The 24,031-nt window shown below is 41.2% G+C and overlaps 1 protein-coding gene across 5 annotated transcripts in view; it reads left to right on the top strand.

The window, feature by feature from the left end:
- AFG1L (AFG1 like ATPase) overlaps nucleotides 1–24,031 on the top strand; it is a 180,525-nt gene that overhangs the window by 47,282 nt on the left and 109,212 nt on the right. For 3 of the 5 annotated variants that reach the window (XM_080664233.1, XM_080664235.1, XM_080664234.1), the window contains exons 3-5: nucleotides 7,030–7,081; nucleotides 14,032–14,133; nucleotides 15,491–15,621. In XM_080664233.1, the coding sequence (XP_080520359.1) occupies nucleotides 7,030–7,081; nucleotides 14,032–14,133; nucleotides 15,491–15,621 (285 nt within the window). The remainder of the gene's footprint in view (nucleotides 1–7,029; nucleotides 7,082–14,031; nucleotides 14,134–15,490; nucleotides 15,622–24,031) is intronic. The other 2 variants (XM_080664236.1, XM_080664237.1) reach the window with 1 other exon arrangement.

The raw sequence follows: 24,031 nt of genomic DNA, 5'->3' as shown, positions 1-24,031 counted from the left end.
CAAATTTAATTGCTTCCCTTTTGGTTTCTTTAAGCCCCTAATTCCTGCTTTTCTTTTTTTTTTCTTTTTTAATATATTTTTATTGATTTCATAGAGGAAGGGAGGAGGAGAGAGAGAGATAGAGACATCAATGATGAGAGAGAATTATTGACCGGCTGCCTTCTGCAGCCCGCAACCCGGTCATATGCCCTGATCATGAATCGAACTGTGACCTCCTGGTTCATAGGTCAATGCTAAACCACTCAGCCACACCAGCCAGGCTATCCTGCTTTTCTCACAGAGGTCTAACCTCTTGGCTCCCAGCATCATTATGTCTTTTTCACAGTGCTCATAGGCTGAAAGAAAAACCTAGCAGTTTCACTTTTTTTTTTTTTTTAAAGTTGGGGTGAAGGGGGTGATGTTGATTATTTTTTAAAAAGATTTTAAATTGATTTTTAGTAATAAACATAAAAAAGGCTGATATATTTTGGAACTAATGGCTGTTTGAAAATGTCCAAATTAATGCCAGGATTTACTCAAAGTGTATGGTTCAATAAAATTTTTCTAGTTGCCAACTTCAAACTGTGTTGTTGTGTTTTTTATTTTAACAAATGGAACATAATGTTAACTGTTTTTTTAATCTTCCCACATTTAAAAAATTTTTAATTTAATTTTTTCCATCACCATTTATACCCTCCATGCCCTCTTCCACCTCCACCCATTCCCTTTGCCCCCACAATCACCACACTGTTGTCCATGTCTTCTCTCTCTTTTTTTCTTTTTTGTGCAATACCTCCACCCCTGCCCTCCCTGCCCCCATCCAAAGCTGTCTGCATGCTCTCTATGTCTATGAGTCTGTCTCTGTTTTGCTTGGTAGTTCAGTTTCATTAAATTCTACACATGAGTGAAATCATATGGTACTTACCTTTCTCTGACTGGCTTATTTCACTTAGCATAATGTTGTCCAGGTCCATCCATGCTGTCACAAAGGGTAAAATTTTCTTCCTTTTTACAGCAGAGTAGTATTTCATTGTGTCAATTTACCACAGCATTTTTATCCACTCATTTACTGATGGACACTTGGGCTGCTTCTAAATCTTGGCTATTGTAAATAAATTCTTCAATGAACATAGGGGCACAAATTACTGTTTTGGGTTTCTTCAGATAAATTCCCAGAAGTGGAATAGCTGGGTCATAAGGCAGTTCCATTTTTAATTTTTTAAGGTAATGCCATACTGTTTTCCACAGTGGCTGTACCAATCCGTATTCCCACCAACAATGTATGAGGGTTCCCTTTTTCCGTATCCTTGCCAACACTTATTGTTTGTTGATTTAGTGATGATCGCCATTCTGAGAGGTGTGAGGTGATATCTCATTGTGGATTTTTATTTATTTATTTATTTATTTATTTATTTTTAAATATATATTTTATTGATTTTTTACAGAGAGGAAGGGAGATGGATAGAGAGTTAGAAACATTGATGAGAGAGAAACATCGATCAGCTGCCTCCTACACATCCCCCACTGGGGATGTGCCCGCAACCAAGGCACATGCCCCCGACTGGAATCGAACCCGGGACCCCCCAGTCCGCAGGCAGACGCTCCACCCGCCGAGCCAAACCAGCCAGGGCTCATTGTGGATTTTTAAAAAAAGCTACTATTTTTATTGATTTCAGAAAGAGGAAAGGAGATAGATATAAACATCAATGATGAAAGAGAATCATTGATTGGCTGCCTCCTGCTTGGCTCCTACTGGGGATCGAGCTCACAACTGGGGCATGTACCCTAACCCTGGATGGAACCATGACCTCCTGGTTCATAGGTCAGTGCTCAACCATTGAGCCACGCAGCCGGGCTCTTTATGGTTTTAATTTGCATTTCTCTGATTAGTGATGTTGAGCATCTTTTCATATGTCTATTGATCATCTGTATGTCCTCTTTGGAGAAGTGTCTGTTTAGTGCCTCTGCCCATTTTTCAACTAAATTGTTTGTTTCTTTGGTGTTGAGTCTTATAAGTTCTTTATAAATTTTGGATATTATTAATCCCTTATCAGATGTATCATTGGCAAATATGTTCTCCCATTCAGTGGATTGTCTTTTCATTGTGTTGATGGTTTCCTTTGCTGTGCAAAAACTCTTTAGTTTGATGTATTTCCATTTGTTTATTTTTTCTTTTGTTTCACTTGCTGGAGGAGATATATCAGGAAAAATATTGCTACCAGAATATCTGAGATTTTACTGCCTATGTTTTCTTCTAGGATTTAAAGAAAATCTTTATTGTTGAAAGTATTACTCTTCTAGGATTTTTATGGTTTTGAGTCTAAATTTAAGTTTTTAATCTATTTTTCTTAATCCTCACTGAGGATATTTTTCCATTGAATTTTAGAGAGGGTGGAAGAAAGGGGGAGAGACAGAGAGAGAAATAATCAATGTGAGAGAGACACATCGATTGGTTGCCTCCCCAGGAGCCCAGACCAGGCTGAGGATTGAGCCTGCAATCAGCCAAGGTACGTGCCCTTGACTGGAATCAAACCTAAGACCCTACAGTCCTCAGGCCAACGCTCTATCCACTGAGCCAAACTAGCTAGGGCTTTAATCCATTTTGAGTTTATTCTTGTGTGTGATGTAAGAAGGTGGTCTAGTTTCATTTTTTTTTTTGCACGTGTCTGTCTAGTTTTTTCAACACCATTTATTGAATGTATCTTTAGTCCATTATATGTTTTTGCCTCCTTTTTCAATATTAATTGACTATAAAGGTGTGGATTTAATTCTGGGCTCTCTATTCTGTTCCATTGATCTATATGTCTGTTTTTTTTGGTTGTTTTTTTTTGCCAGTACCATGCTGTTTTGATTTCTATGGCCTTTTAGTATAGTTTGATATCAGCAAGGGTGATTCCTCCAACTTTGTTCTTCTATCTCAAGATTGCTGTTGCTATTTGAGGTCTTTTGTGGTTCCATACAAGTTTTTGAAACATTTGTTCTAGTTTTGTGATATACTGGGTTATTATCTTGATAGGATTTGTATTGACTCTGTAGATTGCTTTGAATTTTGGACATTTTAATGATGTTAATTATTCCTATCCATGACCAGGTATATGCTTCCATTTATTTTTATGTTCCTCAATTTCTTTCTTCAATGTCTTATAATTTTCTGAGTACAGGTCTTTTATATCCTTGATTAAATTTATTCCTAGTATTTTTATTCTTTTTGAAGCAATTGCGAATGGGATTATTTTCATAGTTTTCCTTTCTGATAGTTCATTATTGGTTTATAAAAATGCCATTGGTGTCTGGATTTTTAATTTTTTTGGTATTCTGCTCCTTTACTGAATTCAGTTATCAGTGCTAGTAGTTTTTTGGTGGAATATTTAGGGTTCTCTATATACAATATCATATCTGCAAATAATGAGAGTGTCTACTTCTTATAAGAGCTACCTCATTCTTTTAAATTCTTTCACTTGAATAATTCATTAGCTTTTAACAGTGGTATAGAACTCCATCATATGAATATACTAATATATCTTGTATGTGTGTGGATATTCCAGTAGGATAAATTTCTAGAAATGGAGTTGTTCAGTTAAAGGGTATATGTACTTTACATTCTGATAGGCAAGGACATTTGTCTAAAACATAAACTGCAGCAATTCATATTCTTACAAGTTTATGAGCCTGCATATCTGTCTACATCTTTAATAATATTATATCCTCTGAGACCTGTAGAATTTTGTCATGGTGGTTTGTCATTGTTATTGTAAATCACATATCTTTTTTTTTTTTTAAATATATTTTATTGATATTTCACAGAGAGGAAGGGAGAGGGTAGAGAGCTAGAAACATCGATGAGAGAGAAACATCTATCAGCTGCCTCCTGCACACCTCCCACTGAGGATGTGCCCGCAACCAAGGTACATGCCCTTGACTGGAATCAAACCCGGGACCTTTCAGTCCGCAGGCTGACGCTCTATCCACTGAGCCAAACCGGTTTTGGCACATATCTTTTATTGTGAATGAAATGAAGTATTTTTTATATGTTTAAGCAATTTGTATTTGTTTTCCTTATTGATTTATAAAAGCCCTTTGTTTACCAAGGAAATAAATTCTATTTTATAATAAACTAGAGGCCCAGTGCACAAACTCTGTGCACGGGGGGTAGGGGGTGTGTCCCTCAGCCCAGCCTGCACCCTCTCCAATCTGGGACTCCTTGAGGGATGTCTGACTGCCCGTTTAGGCCCGATCCTGGTGGGATAGGGCCTAAACGGGCAGTCGGACATCCCTCTCATAATCTAGGACTGCTGGCTCCTAACCGCTTGCCCTCCTGGCTGCCTGATTGCCCCTAACCGCTTCTGTCTGCCAGCCTGATCACCCCCTAACCACTCCCCTGCCAGCCTGATCACCCCCTAACCACTTCCCTGCCAGCCTGATCGACACCTAACTGGTCCCCTGTCAGCCCGATTGCCCCTAACTGCCCTCCCCTGCCGGCCTGGTCACCCCTAACTGCCCTCCTTGCCTGGCCCGGTCACCCCCAACTGCCCTCCTTGCCTGGCCCGGTCACCCCTAACTGCCCTCCCTTGCCAGCCTGGTCGCCCCTAACTTCCCTCCCCTTCCAGTCTGGCTGCCCCTAACTGCCCTCCCCTGCTGGCCCGGTCACTCCTAACTGCCCTCCCTTGCCAGCCTGGTCGCCCCTAACTGCCCTCCCCTGCAGGCTTGGTTGCCCCCAACTGCCCTCCCCTGCAGGCCTGATTGCCCCCAACTCCCCTTCCTTGCAGGCCTGGTCTCTCCCAACTGCCCTCCCCTGCTGGCCATCTTGTGGTGGCCATCTTGTGTCCACATGGGGGCAGCCATCTTTGACCACATGGGGGCAGCCATCTTGTGTGTTGGAGTGATGGTCAATTTGCATATTACCTCTTTATTATATAGGATGTTTCTTTTTTTTGCAGTTTGTCTTTTTACCTTTCTTAACATTTTTTTCCCCAAATAGAAATGTTTAACTCCACTTCTTTTAATGTAGCTATCTTTTCCTTTATAGTTTTTGCTTATAAAACATCACACTTCAAGATTGTAAAAATACATTCATAGGAAGATATTTATAAAGATGTTGAAGAGAATGATTATAAGAGAAGTGAAAAATTTACTTTAATGGGCTGCGGTTCCTGAGAAGGTTGGGGGGAGGGGCTGAGATCCAGAAATTGATAGAAGGTTGTATTGGGGGAGGAATCATCTTCCTTTGTCACAGGAGGAAGAGAGGAAAGGATGGGTACAGATATGGGTGGGATTACTTTCATATAGGAAGTTGAAGGTGTTCCAACCTACTGCCCCTGTTTTCTCCCTGTGAAGAAAGAGGAGCTATCTGCTGAAAGTGATAGAGGGAAGTGTAGTTTAGCATGAAGGGAGCTGAAAAGGTTCTTGAGCAGCCGTGGGCCCGTTCCGCTGTTCCATCCAGCCCACGGAGCCGAAAGAGCGGAGGGTTCTCTTGCTCTCCCCTCCGCTCCTTTACTTTGAATTTATATTAGTTCACACAAACACTCCATCCATGCTTTTGTTCCGGCCCTCCGGTCCAGTTTAAGAACCCATTGTGGCCCTCGAGTAAAAATGTTTGCCCACCCCTGTTCTAGAGCATCACTGTGGAGAAAGAGAGTGAACTAACCAGGGAAATAATTGTTGACAATATGGAGGGACTGGTAAGAGGGTGCAGTCTGCAAGCCTTTCAGACCTTTTTTCCAGTAGTATTCAGAAGTCTGGGTGAATGTGATGGGAAGGTCAATATCTTAGTATGAGGTTTTTCTATTTTTAGCTGTTCTTCCATTATTTCTAATTTTATTATATTATAGTTGGAGTACATTGATTCTTTGGAATTTATTGAGGTTTTCTTTATGGCTTAGCATATGGACTATATTTGTAATTGGGCTGCCTGTCTTGAATTCTTGATTCATTTGGTTTTTAAATATAAAATATCTAGAGTGTATATTAGTGTTATTCAGGTCTTTGAGATGGGTGTGTCAAAGGGTGCAAGGTTTCTTTTTTCATGGCCACAAGTTTGGGTGGAAGCTGGTATCAGTAAGCACATGTAGTTTCCAGTCTTCATTGTGAGTGAGTGGGCCTTGTGATTAGGTATGCAGAAGTAGGCAGTGAGTGGAAACTCCCCTGTGCTCTGCCCTGCACCCAATAGATAAGGAAATAGCAGATTGTAGGGTTGATGAGGCTTACCCAGAGTCACATAGCTAATAAGTAGCAGAACCAGAATTTTTACCAGATCTTTTGGGTCCAACTCCAATACTCTTGTGCTGTATCTTTTATGCTTAGCAGAGGAAGGTGACAGGTTACCACAATGTTTCAACATCATCCTTAAGTTTACCATCTGTACAATCTACAATGGCCCGGCCAGTGTTGCTCAGTGGTACAATGCAGTGTCATTGGACTCATCAAATACCCCATAGAAAGGTATCTTCCACCTCCTCTACAAATTTCCTAAGATACAAGTAACAGGACAGATCTTACACTGGTCATTAGGGAAACTTATTCATGTTCACATTTTCAATTGTTTGTCTAATGTTATGTCTGTGCATTTTAGGGGTTGGGTGTGTATCTAAGTCCTGGCAGGAAGCAGTTCACAGCAGATGTTTCAAATAAAGATCGAATAAAGGGACGACATTGAGAGTCATGGGCAGGACAGGCCTAGGGCAGCAATTATGGCTGGATATCATTTAGTTTTTCCAGAAAAATTCTAATCTGTTGCTTGCTGAGAATGAGCCAGGCTGCCATTGTTTGGAGAGCTCATTGGGAAAGAGGGGGAAGATTACATGGTTAGCAGATGGTGTAGGGATGTAAACTTGCATGATTTCAGAGCCCCTGCTCTGGACCGCTATACATTTTGCCTCCTGTATTGAAACCTAAGTTAGGCTTCCCAGCCTTTTACATCAAGTTTTTATTTTACTTATTGTGCACAATAGTCCATTTTAGCCATGTATATATAGCACAGTTAGGAACACTATGTATATGATGATATTTAATGATTTCCATGTTAGAGATTTATAATTTGTTCTTAATTTGCAGCTTTTTTCAAGGAGCAAACCTCCAAAGGGCCTCTATGTTTATGGAGATGTTGGTAAGTGTGTTAAAACTAGTTTTGGGTGGTGCAAACAGAAAGTTTCCCAGCTTTTACTCAGCGATAACTTCCATTTCCATCCTTCAGTTCTTCAATCCTTCAATCCACTACCAGCAAGGGAGTAGGATGAGGTGAGGTAAAATAGGGGGAGGGAAGGGTAGGCATCTAAGTTTGCACTTTTACTTCTCAGAGGGTGTGCCTGTAGTATAAGGCAGTGTTAGTTAGCATGTTAGGGTACAAACATTATTCAATGAATAAAGTGAGTTGATCTCAGGGAAGGAAATCATCTATAGATAGGTTATTAGATAATTCAGAATCCTGTTGCTCACTGCTATTTAACTCAGTTTAGGATGTACTTTTTAAAAAAGCTGTTCTTTCTCACTTTTACTTTCCACTAATATTTCTACTCATAATGTAAGCCCTTATCTTCAATTTATTAGTAGATACTCTTAATGCCCGAGTGGTAATACTTCCTTGGTCTCTCATTTCTTTGTTTTGTTTTGTTTTGTTGTTATTGTTAATCCTTACCCAAGGATATTTTCCCACTGATTTTTAGAGAGAGTGGAAGGGAGGGAAAGAGACACAGAGAGAAACATCAACTGGTTGCCTCCTGCACATACTCCAGCTGGAACCTGGGATCTAGCCTGCAACAGAAGTACGTGCCCTTGACCAGAATCCAACCCACGACCCTTCCGTCCATGGGCCGAGGCTCTATCCACTGAGCCAAATCAGCTAGGGCTTGGTCTCCCATTTCTATACATTGGGCACAAAGACTCACATTTTTTTTGGAAAATTTATGAGCAGTCACTTACTTTCTAGATTTTCCTAATCCACTAATGTCTTGCTTCTTCTCTGACTTCATCTGTTTTGCTGAAATGTCTTGCTGAAACAATCTGTTTTCTGCTTTTCATTTCCTTCAAACAAATTCTTCCTAAACTTCTCCCTGGTTACCCACATTCACTGATGTTACGAAGGTGCCTCTTACTTTCCCTGGCTTTATTGCTTGTCACTCATTTCTTATAGTGGGATACTAAAAATTCTCATTTACATGTAATGGGATCAGCTTTGGTCCTAGACTGATTAACATGCTTCAGGTTTCCCTGTAGCCATAACAAATTTGCATTATGGAGTGAAGGCAGAAGTTAGTAATATATTTAGGACAAGAAATAAAATAGTTGAATAAATAGTTATAGTACCTTAAAGATAAAACTTAAAGGGTTTAGCTTTTCATCTTTAAAAGGGTTCTCCTTTTTTTCTGATTTGTTTACAAATGCTGCTAAATTCCTGTTTTACATTTACAGATTTAATGAATCTAATAAAAAGAATTGTTTAGTTCACAAAAATGAATGATACAGATTGCCCCTAAAATTCATCAAGTTCTTGAAACTTACAGTTAAAAAAATGCACAAGAAGCTCAAACTATTGTTCTCTTAGTTAATTATCTAATTGGTATTTTTTAGGTATGCTTCCTTCGTAGTTAAAAAGCATTTTATACCAGGTGCATGATCAGTGTTACATGTCAGTACCTTTGGGCACTGCCCGCAGATCTCAGCCTGTTGTCAGAGCTCATTCTTTGCCTCTTTGGAGAACATGTCCTTCCTATACCCTCACTTTCACAATCAGTCATTGCTAAAGCCAATATATTTGTTTCTCCTGATACCTTAGCCACTTAACCATAAATGGAGATGGTTAGTAAAGCACAACTTCTACTTCTGCAAAGGACTTAAAAAAATTCATGAAAGTTGTTGGATTTTAGTTTGCAAAATACAGCCATATTCTAATTGATTGAAGGGAAGTACAAAAACATAAATCATCTGAATGCTTAAAAGAATCAGAAAAGATGTGATAACATAGGATGTTCACATAGGCTGGGTATGGGGCAACCTTCAGTTAGGAACATTTTTATAATGGAAAGAGGAAAAGAGAAAGGAATTATGAAACAGGAAGTGAGATGAACATTTCAGTGGCTATACTCAGTTTAGTTTAGAGTACTTACAGAATAGGTAATCAATGACAGGTCAGATTCTCTGGCTGGGAGAAAAGCCTGCCAGTGCCTTCACAAGCTCTTACTCTTTAGTTTCCTTTTTTAGACTCGGGAAACAGGTTTACATTTCAGAAGTGATGGGAAAGAGGGTGTCTGCTTCTTAGTGCCCCCTTCCCACTCCTTGTTCCTGTGCTTGGCTTGCCCTCTGTCATGCCTGCTCAGCTGTACTCCCTTTCTTCATAGACATGTTGAGATGACTGACTCAAGTAGACCCCCCAATCCAGGGAACCCCATTGGAGTTGCTATATAAATTGAAGGGATTATCATCATGGTTTAATCTTGAAACAAAACGTATTCATTAATAAAATGCTTAGCTCAAACCATACAGAGACCATAAGCTGCAGTAGTTTCTTGTGGCTTCATTCTTACCCTTCAGCAGGCTTTCTTACAACAAGGTTCCTGCTTCTGACTAACAAACAGACTGCACTTAATGATTTCTCTGGTATATGAGGAGATAATGAAAGTTCATTTTTGTTTATTAGTCCTTTTTCTGCTGACTCTTGCTTTAGCCTCACCTATTTCACATTGATAATTTCACCAGTCAAAGGTAGGCTGGTAATAAGGTTAGGAGTTGGAAAGCAAAATTCTGCTGGACTCGGAAGCCATGATGGAGGCTACTACATACGTACAGCTCCTTCTGCAGGGGGTCGGCTGTGAAAAGGACACCATGGGTGCAGGGGGCTCTCAAGTAGTCATTTTTGTTTTCCTAACTATAGGCGTGAAAGTTAGAACATAAAAGAGTTTTAGTTTTTACAAATTAGTCCCCTAACAAGAATCTCCTCTTAAGAAATATACAAGGTTTTATTTAGGATTCTGTAGAGACTAAAGCAAATTGTGAAGTCGGTAAAATGTACTGTAGATTTCTTCCCTACTTTTTCCCAACAACTTTTGTCCTCATTCTTCCATTCATGTGACAAATGTTTATTGAGCATCTGCCTTGTGTTGTTTCTGGAGGTATAATTGTGAATAAAAGCAGAGGCAGCCTTTGTTCACCCTAAGTTCACAAACTATTGCAATGGCTTTGAAACATTTTGAACACGATCCAGAGTAAGAACTATATTTTACGCCCTAACTCACTGAGTGCACATAGGTGAAAATTTCAAGGCAAAGCACCAGGTTGCATGTGCGCGCGCATGCGCGCGCGCACACACACACACACACACACACACACACATGCACACCACCACACGCCTGAAAAATAGTTCCATGAAAGAAAACTTATGCTTACATGTGATATATTTTGGTATTTTCTATTTTATTGCCCTGAAAGGTAATATTTTGCAAAACTATAGTATAAATATCACAACCAGGATATTGACATTGATACAGTTCATGGATCTTATTCAGATTTCTCCAGTTTTACTTGTATTCATGTATGTGTACAATTTATCACCTGTGTAGTTTCATGTATGCACCATCATAATCAAGATACTAAACAATTCTATTTCTACAAGAATCCCTTGTGTTGTCCATAATTTCCAGAGATATGATACATACAACAACTGGAAATTGTTTATCTTATAGTTTTCTGATGGCCATACTTTGCCTCACATCATGGAGTAACACCCTACATAGGAGTAGCTAGTCTTCAGCCAAAGACTCAAGAGTACTCACATGTTGGTTTCAGGAGCTCTTTTCATTATATAGCTTCCTTTTCTCTGGTGCTTTGCCTTGAAATTTTCACCTATGTTGGACTCCTATAATTCTGAACTTTCTTAATCCAATTTAGCGAGACCTAGGTGATTTACTTGGATTCCCCCATGTCCTCACCAACATAAAACTGGTATATCATTAGTGTTTTAATTTGTATTTTTTATATTTCTGATAGAGTTAAACTTTTAAAAATGTGTTTAAAGCTATTTATATTTTTTGTGTTATTTGAATACTCATGTTCTTTGCACTTGATCATCTTTCCCCGTGCCCCACCCCCTTGTTAATTCTGTATTGCTCAGTCCTCTTTCAGTTGGAGTGGAGTGAGGGGAGTCTGTTGAAGTAGCTGAACCAGGGGAGGAATATAATGGTTGGTTTAATTGTGAAATCAAGTAATGATCTGATTCAGCTATGGGTAGAGAGGAGAGATTAAATAATATTTTAGGGATCTCTTTCTCTTTCCCTCCTTTTCCCTCCTTCATTGCTTGATTCTGGTTTTCTATTGTTGGCTTCATTCTTGGTAAAAATTTTTTGATGTTATAGGAAAGAAGGCTCCTGGAATCTTCTAGGTTGCTCTCTTAAAAGGAGAAGGGATGATTCCTATTCTTGGAATCCATATTAACTCCTCCCATAGAACATTCCCTAACTGGGTCATATGCCCATGGCAGGGCCAATCACAGTGTGTAGGGTAGTGGGGCATTTTTATTGGCCCACCTTGTGATTGATATTCTCATCATAGAATCATACTAAGTAGAGAAGTTTCCAGAAGGGAGAGCTTTAGGACAAAAAGTTCATTGTAGTTTGTAAGAGTTCTTTATATCTGAAAAGATATATAAGGTTTAACTACCAAATTCCACGAGGGCATGTATTTTTGTGAAGTTTGTTCACTGTGATACCCTAACTCAGTGGTCGGCAAACTCATTAGTCAACAGAGCCAAATATCAATAGTGCAACGATTGAAATTTCTTTTGAGAGCCAAATTTTTTAAACTTAAACTTCTTCTAACGCCACTTCTTCAAAATAGACTCGCCCAGGCCGTGGTATTTTGTGGAAGAGCCACACTCAAGGGGCCAAAGAGCCGCATGTGGTTCGCGAGCCGCAGTTTGCCGGCCACTGCCCTAACTACCTAGAATAGGACCTCACACATGGTAGGCATTCAGTAAAAATATATTGATTAAATCAGTGGTCGGCAAACTCATTAGTCAACAGAGCCAAATATTAACAGTACAAGGATTGAAATTTCTTTTGAGAGCCGAAAACTGACTTCTGTGCATGGGCCACGAAATTTCAATCGCACTGTACGTGCACACCCGCACGTGGTATTTTGTGGAAGATCCACACTCAAGGGGCCAAAAAGCCACACGTGGCTTGCGAGCCACAGTTTGCCAACCACTGGATTAAATGAATAAAGACAATTTTATTTATGGTGAATTTTATATTTAGAAAGTTGAATTGCACATAGCCTAATCTATCAGTCCTTTCCTTTTATGTTTCTTTTATCTTCAGCAACTTTTTATATGATGGTCACATTATATTTTAAGCCCATTTTTTAGAATTAGCACAAAAGTCACTTCAAATATAGGTTGTTTGCATTTGCGGTTAGATAATTCATGACTTTTTTCTGGGCCTGTCAGTATACTATGCTTTATGCAGCAGGATTTGAAACTTTATTGATTTACTCTTTTAGGTAAATATAATGACTTAAAATCTGCTGCCACTCACTATATCAAGAGATATTGTACTGGATATTTTTGCAAAGAATTACTTTTCAGTCTGAATGGTTTCTTCATTAAAAATCTCTTTGACAGCCCAGCTGGCGTGGCTCAGTGGTTGAATGTTGACCTATGAACCAGGAGGTCAGGGTTTGATTCCTGGTCAGGGCACATGCCCAGGTCGCAAGCTCAATTCCCACCGGGGGCTTGTAGGAGGCAGCCAATCAATGATTCTCTCTCATCATTGATGTTTCTTTCTCTCTCTCCCTCTACCTTCCTCTCTGAAATCAATAAAAATATATTTTTAAAAATCTCTTTAACAAATTGTATTTTCATATACAAAAACTTTCTGGCAATTCAAACAGCATGGATCCAAAGTTATCTATGGAATGGAGACACCTCCCTGCCCTCCCCTCCCCCCCCCCCCCCGCGCCCTCTCCCCCATTTAAAGACTCAGATCTCACTTCCTGAGCTGCAGCTCTTAGGAGGAGAACATGGTGGAGGGAAGGGGAATGGAGAACTCAGAAGGATAAGAGACAGGGCCAGCATCCCTGGGCCTGGACTGCAAGGAATGCTTGGTGTGAACCAAGCTTGAGCTCTGCCTTTCTACTAGGGAATAGGCTTTCTGTGCATGCCTGCGTTAAAGGCCCAGGTCATTGACTCTTCAATTATTATTATTATTTTTAAAAATATATTTTATTGGTATTTTACAGAGAGGAAGGGAGAGGGATAGAGAGCTAGAAACATCGATGAGAGAGAGAAACATCAATCAGCTGCCTCCAGCACACCTCCCACTGGGGATGTGCCTGCAAACAAGGTACATGCCCTTGACCGGAATCGAACCCGGGACCCTTCAGTCTGCAGGCCGACGCTCTATCCACTGAGCCAAACCGGTTTCGGCTGACTCTTCAATTATTAATGCAATCATAGTGATGAAAAGTTCCAGAGTGTTGAAAATTACATAACTTAATTATAAGAGTTGACTATCAGAATTTCTTCAAGTAGACCTCATTTTGCAAGACCTGTATTCTCAGATTTTTGAAAAAGTATTATATACTTGGCAATCCTCCAGCTCTAATCTACATCTATTTTTTTTTTCAGTATTTAGCTACTAATCTTTATTTTCTTACTTTTCATGTTTGAATTTTCCCATAGTGCCTAAGATAATTTTTCACATTTAGTAATGGCCCAATAAATATTTAAATAATGAATTTATTTTATTCATACTGGTACCTTTTGGAAGAGAAACTGAAGAATGAAGAATTTGTAAATTATGCCAGTTTATAAACATAGTTTTCAGGGGCAAATAGCCCCTGTAATATTAACTAATATTTAATAATATTTTCTAAAAACAGGATTTTAACAGAAAAGAATAATATTATTTTACTTTTTGCTGGTTTAACATAAAAAAACCACACCTCTTTAAAAAAAAGTAACATAGTCTTAATCTTTCCAGTAGAAGAGTGTGTTTTCATTATCCTAAAGCTAATCATTAGAGCAATCAGTAACACTGTTTAATAGTATCCTTTTTTTTTTTTTTTAAGGTACAGGGAAAACAATGGTGATGGACATGTTTTATACTTATGTGGAAATGAAGAGGAAAAAACGGGTTCATTTTCATGGTTTCATGCTAGATGTTCACAAAAGTAAGTTAACTATCTGGGAAAAGCAGTGGTTTTTAAGTGGGCAAACACTACAAAATAATTTTCGTCATCTTTTAAAATTCTGAACTTTTTAATACTTAAAAATATACTTTTGCTTAAAGTAAGATTTTATATGTTTTGTGCTATATTGAAACAATAGTAATGTGTTCAGAGTTGGTCCTAAAGATAAATAAATCAGTACTTCCAAATATGAGAACAGAGGTTACTCCATGAAGGTTAGGCATTTTCTCTTTATGCTAAGGATCAATAAGAAATGTTAAAAAAGTTATTCTTTTCAAAAAGTTATTCTTTACAACTCATCCATAAGAAAAGATGAAATATTGCCATTTGTGACAGACAACATGGTTGGATCTTGAGAGCAGTATCACACTAAGCAAAATAAGTCACATGGAAAAGGACAAGAACCATATGATTTCACTCATATATGGAATATAAAACAGAAAGCCACAAAGAAACAAATAAAACAAACTCATAGACAGCCAATAGTATGGTGTTTACCAGAGGGGAAGGTGGGTAGGGCGAGGTGGGAGAAGGTAAAGAGTGTCAAATATATGGTGATGGAAGGGGACTAGACTTTGGGTGGTGAGCATACTATGCAATGTATAGGTGATGTATTATAGAATTGTACACTTGAATTTTAAATAATGTTACTGAGTAATGCCAATCCAATAAATCTAATTAAAAATGAAGTTATTCTTGATTAGATCATTTCCACTGTGCCACCTTAGCAAGTAGGCATGTAGTTTGTATTTGTATGTAGGCTTTATTGCTTTGTCGGTGTTCTTATATTATTTCATTTTTGCATTGTCTATCAGCTATATTGTAACCTCTCCAGGGCAGGAACATTGTGTTTTTCTTAGAATATGTTCAGCATTTAGTACACATATAATACATGAAATGGGACTGGCTCCAGTGTATCAGGCTGGAGACAAGAACATTCTGATTAGATATGCTAGACATAGGGCAGGACTGTCTCCTCTGTGCGCATTCCTGAGATTCTTGGGACTAAGATTGATTTTTTGGTCCATCTAGTTACCATCTAGTCATCTGGTCTATCACTTTGTCATCTCCAAAGTGATTGAAGAATAGACATAGAATGATTACTAAGTATCCTTATAATCATGGGAATATAATATGTGAGCAACTTATTTTGAGGTAGAGAAAATGCAACCAATTTCAATAATCACACTTGTGGTTATATATGATTATACAGTATGTGGACTTTAAACTGATGTTTACACTAAAGTTTCATTTATTTAGATTTAAAAATATGTTATAGTTATCTGAAATGTACTATTGATATAATATTTGATTTTACATTTAATTTCATCTGTTTAAGGAATACACCGCCTTAAACAGAGTTTGCCGAAAAGGAAACCAGGATTCATGGCTAAAGCATATGATCCAATAGCTCCTATAGCTGAAGAAATCAGCGAAGAAGCATGTCTCTTATGTTTCGATGAATTTCAGGTAAGGTAGAAATGCTTCTAGATGTAGAATGGAATACTGAATGAAGTGTGAAGATTTACAGTCTGTTCCTGAATTTGTCATTGTTTTATAAATTGGTTTGAATTATCTCTTTTTTTTTTTTTTTTCTGACCACAAGTTTATTCAACACAAAATAACCCGTCCAACTTATTCAGATTATTACAATTATTTCTCCTTTTTCCCCCCATAGCTCCCCTCCACCCCTTTCCCACCCCACCTTCTGCCCTTACCTCCCCCCCACTGTCCTCATCCATAGGTGTATGATTTTTGTCCATTCTCTTCATGAACCCCCCCATACCCCTTTCCCCCTGAGAATTATCAGCCCACTCCCTTTCTATGCCCCTGATTCTATTATATTCACCAGATTATTCTGCTCCTCAGGTTTTTAATTCACTTGAGTTTTAGGTTGGCTTGTTGATAGATATGTATTTGTTGTTCATAATTTTTTCTCTTTACTTTTTTCTTCTTCCTCTTCTTTAAGAATACCTTTCAGCATTTCATATAGTACTGGTTTGGTGGTGATGAACTCCTTCAGCTTTTTCTTATCTGTGAAGCTCTTTATCTGCCCTTCAATTCTGAATGATAGCTTTGCTGGGTAGAGTAATCTTGGTTGTAGGTTCTTGCTATTCATCACATTGAAAATTTCTTGCCACTCCCGTCTGGCCTGCATAGTTTCTGTTGAGAAGTCAGCTGACAGTCGTATGGGTGCTCCCTTGTAGGTAACTAACTGTTTTTCTCTTGCTGCTTTTAATATTCTCTCTTTGTCTTTTGCTCTTGGCATTTTAATTATGATGTGTCTTGGTGTGGTCCTCTTTGGATTCCTTTTGTTTGGGGTTCTGTGGGCTTCCTGGACTTGTAAGTCTATTTCTTTCACCAGGTGGGGGAAGTTTTCGGTCATTATTTCTTCAAATAGGTTTTCAGTATCTTGCTCTCTCTCTTCTTCTGGCACCCCCATAATTCTGATGTTGGTACACTTGAAGTTGTCCCAGAGTCTTCTTACATTATCTTCAACTTTTTGGATTTTTTTTTTGCTTTTTCGGTTGAGTGTTTTTTGCTTCTTTGTATTTCAATTCTTTGACTTGATTCTTGTGTTCCTCTATTCTGTTTCTGGGTCTCTGTATAATATTTTTTATTTCAGTCAGTGTATGTTTAATTTCTAGTTGGTCCTTTTTCATATCTTCGCGGGTCTCGTTATATTTATCGGCCTTTTCTAGGATATTCTTAAAAAGTCTTATAACGGTGGTTTTGAATTCTATATCCAGTCGTTTGTTTTCCTCCATTTCTTCCGTTTGTGATCTGATTCTTTGACTCCGCATTTTCACTGAATCCCTAAGTTGGTAAGGTAGATATTTGTGCTAGGTTTCCAATATGGCCCAGTGGGTCTGCTTCCCCAGTTAACCTGAGGTGGACACTCTTGGTGCACCCCTTTGTGGACTGTGTGTACAGCCTTGTTGTAATTAAGTCTTTATTGTTGTTGGTATCACTGGGAAGAATTGACCTCCAGGCCAGTTGGCTTTAAGGATCAGCTGTGTCTATGCTGGGAGAAGCCCGGTGCTGGAGACAGCCTTATAGGATTAGACTTGCCAAATTGCAATAGCCTCTGTGCTCAGCTTGGATGGGGTGGAGTCTCAGTCTTGGCTTCCTGTCAGCCCCGCCCCTGCGCGCATGTGCGCTTTCAGTCCTCCGCCTTCCCCAGCTCGAGTCTCCGCCTGAGAGTCCAGACTCCCCCCACAAGAGCGTGGGTCCCCAGGGGCTCGCCTGGAACTGGGGTTCACTGCAGTCAGAACTGGGGCTCGGTGCAGTCAGAATCCTCTGACTCCCCTCCACTAGGGAAAGCCTGTGGCAACCCCCGCAGCCTTTGTGCGCACCGGCGCGGCGCGTGTGCGCACTTTCAGTCCTCCGCCTTCCCCGGCTCCTGAGTCTCCGCCCGAGAGTCCAGACTCCCCCTACAAGAGCGTGGGTCCCCAGGGGCTCGCCTGGAACCGGGGTTCACTGCAGTCAGAACTGGGGCTCAGTCAGGATCCTCTGACTCCCTTTCACTAGGGAAAGCCTATGGCTACCTCCGCAGCCTTTGTGCGCACTGGCCCGTGTGCGCCTTCAGACTTCTGCCTTTCCCAGCTCGCGGTCCGAGGCTTCCTTCCCCCTAACGCCTGAGGAAGTCAGCCAAGCTCTCAGCCGCCCTTCCTCTCTGCGCGCACAAAGCCCCTTTGCCGTACCTCCAATTCTCTGTGAGCTTTTCTCCTTCCTTCTAGTTGTAGAATTTTCACTCAGCCTGCTTTCCTGTGGTTCTGGATGGTGTCCGTTCTGTCTTTTAGTTGTAGTTTTGAAATTGTTGTGCGAGGCAGCAGTTTAGGTGTTTACCTATGCCGTCATCTTGGTTTTCTCTGAATTATCTCTTATGACATTAATATTACTATCTGGTTCAGGGGTCAGTACACCCACCTCAGCTTGCTGAGGGCAAATCTGGCCATCAGCTTTTATATGGACAGTGAGAAAAGAATAGTTTATATTTTTAAAGGGTTATTTCAAAAGAAAAAGAAAATTGAACACAGCCCATTTGTGGCTTGTAAAGCCTAAAATATTCTCTGTTCAGCCTTTTATAGGAAAAGTTTTCCCACCCTGATACTCTAGTCAGTGAATCCATATTCCTCTCCCCACACCATGATGGAGATAATGTATTGATTACAACATAATATCTTTAAAGGTGTTTGAGGTTTTTTTAAAAAAAATATTTTTATTTGATTCACATATCTTACAACTTACATATGATGAAGGGAGAGAATTGTCTTAAACTTAAAATTCTTCTAGTTTTAGGATTCTTTGAAATTGTGACTAAATTGGTAGTGAGTTATTTCCTGATCTTTATTTCTTACTATTGGCCCGATGCATGAAATTCATGCAAGAGTAGGCCTTCCTTCCCCCAGTTGCCGGCACAGGCTTCCCTCTGGCACCTGGGACACGGGCTTCCCTCTGGCACCCGGGACCCAGGCTTCTCTCTGGCCACCGGCAGGCACCCAGGACCCGGGCTTCCCTCACAGCTCCGGCTTCGTCCAGAAGGTTGTCCAGAAGGATGTCCGGAAGGACGTCTGGTCTAATTAGCATATTACATTTTTATTATTATAGATGAAAGCAAATATGGGATAAAGGCAAACACCAAGTCTTATGCTTATTATGTATCCTACTAGAGGCCCGGTGCATGAAATTTGTGCACAGGGGGAGGGTGTCTCTCAGCCCAGCCTGTACCCTCTACAATCTCGGACACTTCGAGGGGATGTCCGACGGTCCACTGGGATCGGGCCTAAACAGACCGTCGGACGTCCCTCTCACAATCCAGGACTGCTGGCTCCCAACTGCTCGCCTGCCTGCCTTCCTGATTGCCCCTAACCGCTTCTGCCTGCCAGCCTGATCACCCCCTAACCCAGGGGTGGGCAAATTTTTTGACTCGAGGGCCACAATGGGTTCTTAAACTGGACCGGAGGGCCGGAACAAAAGCATGGATGGAGTGTTTGTGTGAACTAATATAAATTCAAAGTAAAGGAGCGGAGAGGAGAGCAAGAGAACCCTCCGCTCTTTCGGCTCCGCGGGCCGGATAGAACAGCCGAACAGGCCGGATCTGGCCCGTGGGCTGTAGTTTGCCCACGGCTGCCCTAACCACTCCCCTGCCAGCCTGATTGATGCCTTACTTCTCCCCTGCCAGCCTGTTTGCCCCTAACTGCCCTCCCCTGCAGGCCTGGTCACCCCTAACTGCCCTCCCCTGCAGGCCTGGTCCCCCCCAACTGCTCTCCCCTGAAGGCCTGGGTCCCGCCCAACTGCCCTTCCCTGCAGGCCCGGTCACCCCCAGCTTCCCTCTTCTGCCGGCCTGGTCACCCTTAACCGCCCTCCCCTGCTGGCCTGATCACACACAACTGCCCTCCCTTGCAGGCCTGGTCCCTCCCAACTGCCCTCCCTGCTGGCCATCTTGTGATGGCCATCTTGTGTCCACATGGGGGCAGGATCTTTGATCACTTGGGGGCAGCCATCTTGTGTGTTGGAGTGATGGTCAATCTGCATATTTCTCTTTTATTAGATAGGATAGAGGCCTGGGGCATGGGTGGGGGCCAGCTGGTTTGCTCTGAAGGGTGTCCCGGATCAGGGTGGGGGTTCGCTTGGGGCGTGGGCCGGCCTGGGTGAGGGGCCTGTGGTGGTTTGCAGGCTGGCCATGCCCCCCAGCGACCCAAGCAGAGGCCCTGGTGTCTGTGATTTATTTATCTTCTACAATGGAAACTTTGTAGCCTGGAGTGGAGCCAAGCCTTCTGCTGGCTCCGTGGCAGCAGCCATTTATGTTGGGATTTATTTATCTTCTATAATTGAACCTTTGTAGCATTAAGTGGAGGCCAAGGCAGGCCAGGGCTGCAGAAGCTTGGCTTCCTCCATCAGCGGGGGCAACCCTAGCCTCCTGCTCTCTCCAGCTCTGTGGCTGCCACCATTTTTGTTGGGTTTTATTTATCTTACCTAATAAAAGAGAAACATGCAAATTAACCATCACTCCGCTATGCCCACAGCCAGAGTGAGTATGCAAATTAACCCAACAAAGATGGAGGTTGATTTGCATACGTAGGCGCAGAGCGGTGTGAAGCCTGCTACGAGGGGAAGCGGGGCGGCAGAGGGAGCTACTGGAGTGGTGCTCCAGACAGAAGCGAGGACTTGCAGGCTCCGGGCGGGAGCGGGGATGTGCCAGCTCCGGGCGGCCCGGCAGCGGGGACTTGCTGGCTCCCAGACAGCCGGGGAACGGGGACTTGCCGGCTCCCGGGCAGCCGGGAAGTGGGGATGTGCTGGCTCCCGGTGGGAACGGGGACTTGCTGGCTCCCAGGCGGCTGGGGAGTGGGGACTTGCTGGCTCCCGGGCGGCCGGGGAGTGGGGACTTGCTGGCTCCCAGGCGGCTGGGAGTGAAGCCAGGGGCCTATTCTTGCACGAATATCATGCAACAGGCCTCTAGTCTTCTATAATTGAAACTTTGTAGCCTGGAGTGGAGGCTTGAGCCAGCCAGGGTATGCGGAAAGCTTGGCTTCCTCCATCGCCGGGGAAACCCAAGCCTCCCTCCTGCTCTCTCTGTGGCCGCAGCCATCTTGGTTGGGTTAATTTGCATACTTGCTCCTGATTGGCTTGTGGGCGTAACAGAGTGATGGTTGATTTGCATATTACTCTTTTATTAGATAGGATGCCATCCCAGTGTAGTAGTGGTAGTCAGAGTAGTAGTAATAATCGATACTCTAGACCAGCTGTGGGCAAACTACGGCCCGCGGGCCGGATCCAGCTGTTCTATCCGGTTCTCTTGCTCTCCCCTCCGCTCCTTTACTTTGAATTTATATTAGTTCACACAAACACTCCATCCATGCTTTTGTTCCGGCCCTCCGGTCCAGTTTAAGAACCCATTGTGGCCCTCGAGTCAAAAAGTTTGCCCACCCCTGCTCTAGACAAAGAATTACTTTCTCTTTATTAGACTTCTTTCTTTAGTAGTTCTGAAGCATAGTACTGTGGTTGGTTTTTCTATAATGCTTATCATAAGAACAACTGATTATTAGAATCAAAACAGGAAAATCCATAAGCACTGAATATAAACTTAAAAATAGAGCTTCACACCAAAGCTTTTGAAAAATATTTCTGGAGCTGAGTGCAGAAACTCCTGTGTCTGATTGCCTAGAATAAAGGCCCATAGACCTTCTCAAAGTCTGGGAGCTAACATTCCCATGTGCCTACTCTTTGGTAGATGCTGGGTGATTCACACAACTCTTCATATTTGTGATGAAGTAAGGGAATTGCTCTAGTTAAATTTTAAAGTTTCTTTCAGTTTTAAGATTCTCTGAAATTATGCATTTACATCGGTAGTAAGTTATTTCCTGTTATTTTGTGTTAAAAACTTGGGATGGTGGAAATATGTTGTAGCCAGGATGCCTTTATCCCAAATGAGGCAACTCAATCCACATAGCTAACAGCAATCTTGATTTGTGATAGAGGAGAAAGGGGAATTTTAGCTATGCGTGGTGTTACACTGAACCATCTGGGGAAGAAGAATCTTCACTTCTTTCTCCCTTTAGTCATTTTAAGACAGCCTGGCATCTACCCTTTGTACAGAGGTCTTCAAAAGAAAAGCTGTGGAAAAGAGATGTTCCCCTGCTCCTCTGCAGAGCTATACTAAGTACATCAATGTACTATTTCAGGAAGAGAAGGGCATCATGTAGTTCACAAAGTAGCATTGAGTTAACAGTTATGCTGCCTTCAGCAACAGAAGTCAGTGATGAGTCACTGAAGGCCATCTCACATGATTTATTATGATGAGTCTCCTAAATTAACTCTAAATAAAATTGAATTGCCACAGTTAAATTTTTGATTAAGGTACTGAAGTTAAAAAAATTTAAGTATATTAATATCCATCCTTTGTTAAATGATTTTTGGCTTACAAAGTATTTTTATATCCTTACTTCAGTTAATTCTGTAAAGTAGTTATTATTAATATCTTCATCTTATAGATGAGGAATGTAAAGCATTAGAATTTCATAGGTAGCATCTACAAATCATTAACTTAAAAATGTAAATTTTAAACAATCAGAGAAATGATTGGCATATTGAAGTAGTCCCCCAACTAAGTCCCACTTCCCTTATATATAGTAACAACCCACATTTTTTTCCTGTCAATGTTTTGAATTATCTTAACACTTTTGTCTAATTTAACAAGTTTCTCATTGTTTTAATGCATATTCCTTTAAGTAGTAATGGTTGAATTTTTTCCATGTTTGTTTACTTACTAATTAAAAGCCATCTTTTATGAACTATCTGTTTGAGACAATGCCCATTTATTTATTGGAATGTTTACATTTTATTATGTATGTTCTGTAATATTAGCTACTGTGTACTTAGTGCTTGCTTTGTGCCTATGTTATTATTGTGCTCTATATCATTACTTTTATAGCTAAAATTCTATATAACTGTACATAAATAATAAGGAATTATACTAGCATACATACCATATCTAGGTAATAGTCATAGGTACCATTTATTGAGAATTTACTATCCTATCTAATAAAAGAGTAATATGCAGATTGACCATCACTCCAACACACAAGATGGCCACCCCCATGTGGACACAAGATGGCCGCCACAAGATGGCCAGCAGGGGAGTGCAGTTGGGAAGAACCAGGCCTGCAAGGGAGGGCAGTTGTGGGCGATCAGGCCAGCAGGGGAGGGCAGTTGGGAGGGACCAGGCCTGCAAGGGAGGGCAGTTGTGGGCGATCAGGCCAGCAGGGGAGGGCAGTTGGGAGGGACCAGGCCTGCAAGGGAGGGCAGTTGGGGGTGATCAAGCCTGCTGGGGAGGGCAGTTAAGGGTGACCCGGCCGGCAGAGGAGGGAAGTTGGGGGTGACTGGGTCTACAGGGAAGGGCAGTTGGGGGGAACCCAGGCCTGCAGGGGAGAGTAGTTGGGGGGTACTAGGCCTGCAGGGGAGGGCAGTTAGGGGCAAACAGGCTGGCAGGGGAGAGCAGTTGGGCATCAATCAGGCTGGCAGAAGTGGTTAGGGGCAATCAGGAAGACAAGCAGGAGAGCAGTTGGGAGCCAGCAGTCCTGGATTGTGAGAGGGATGTCCGACTGCCTGTTTAGGCCCGATCCCACTGTGACATCCCTCAAGGGGTCCCAGATTGGAGAGGGTGCAGGCTGGGCTGAAGGACACTCCCCCCCACCATGCACAAATTTCGTGCACTGGGTCTCTAGTATGTATCATAACAATTTTGTATTGCATTGATGAGGAAATTATGGATCAGAGAGATTAAGTAACTTGTCCAAGGTTGAACAGCTGGAAACTCAGTTTGAATCCATCATCAGTATTCTTAGTCACTGGTCGTAACAGCTATATTATATGTTCTCCTTGGTATATGATATCTTCTATTATGTTTTTAAATGTACAGATCTAGAGCTGGGTGGGCTTTTAGTAGATATTTTTAAAGTTAGAACCTAAAAATTATCCTTAAGCCTATTAAACCTAGTACAATGCGTTACTGATTTACTAGAAAAGATTTTTTTAGCCACTTTAATCTTAATGACGGTATATCTACAAACACCACTTCACTTTTAAAATTGAATCCTATTAGTAGTCTTGATTTTTAACTAGTTATTATCAACCTTTAGTTGGTGTTATTTAATGTAATATTTATTTTAGTGGAAAATGAATGAATTACTGCTGCTTCAAAACAAGAATATATTCTTTCTTTTTTATGCTCTTGAATTTAAGGCATTTTAAAGACTATGTTATGATAATACTCAGATTGCATCTGCAGAATATATTTCTCATTAGTTTGGTCATCTTTACCCCTGGCATCAGATACACTATTTTTATTTTGTTTGAGAATTTGTCTAGATAGATTGTT

The sequence above is a fragment of the Plecotus auritus genome, assembly GCF_963455305.1.
Source record: "Plecotus auritus genome assembly, chromosome: 4".
NCBI classification, from domain to species: domain Eukaryota; kingdom Metazoa; phylum Chordata; class Mammalia; order Chiroptera; family Vespertilionidae; genus Plecotus; species Plecotus auritus.
This window is presented reverse-complemented; position numbering and strand designations above follow the sequence as displayed.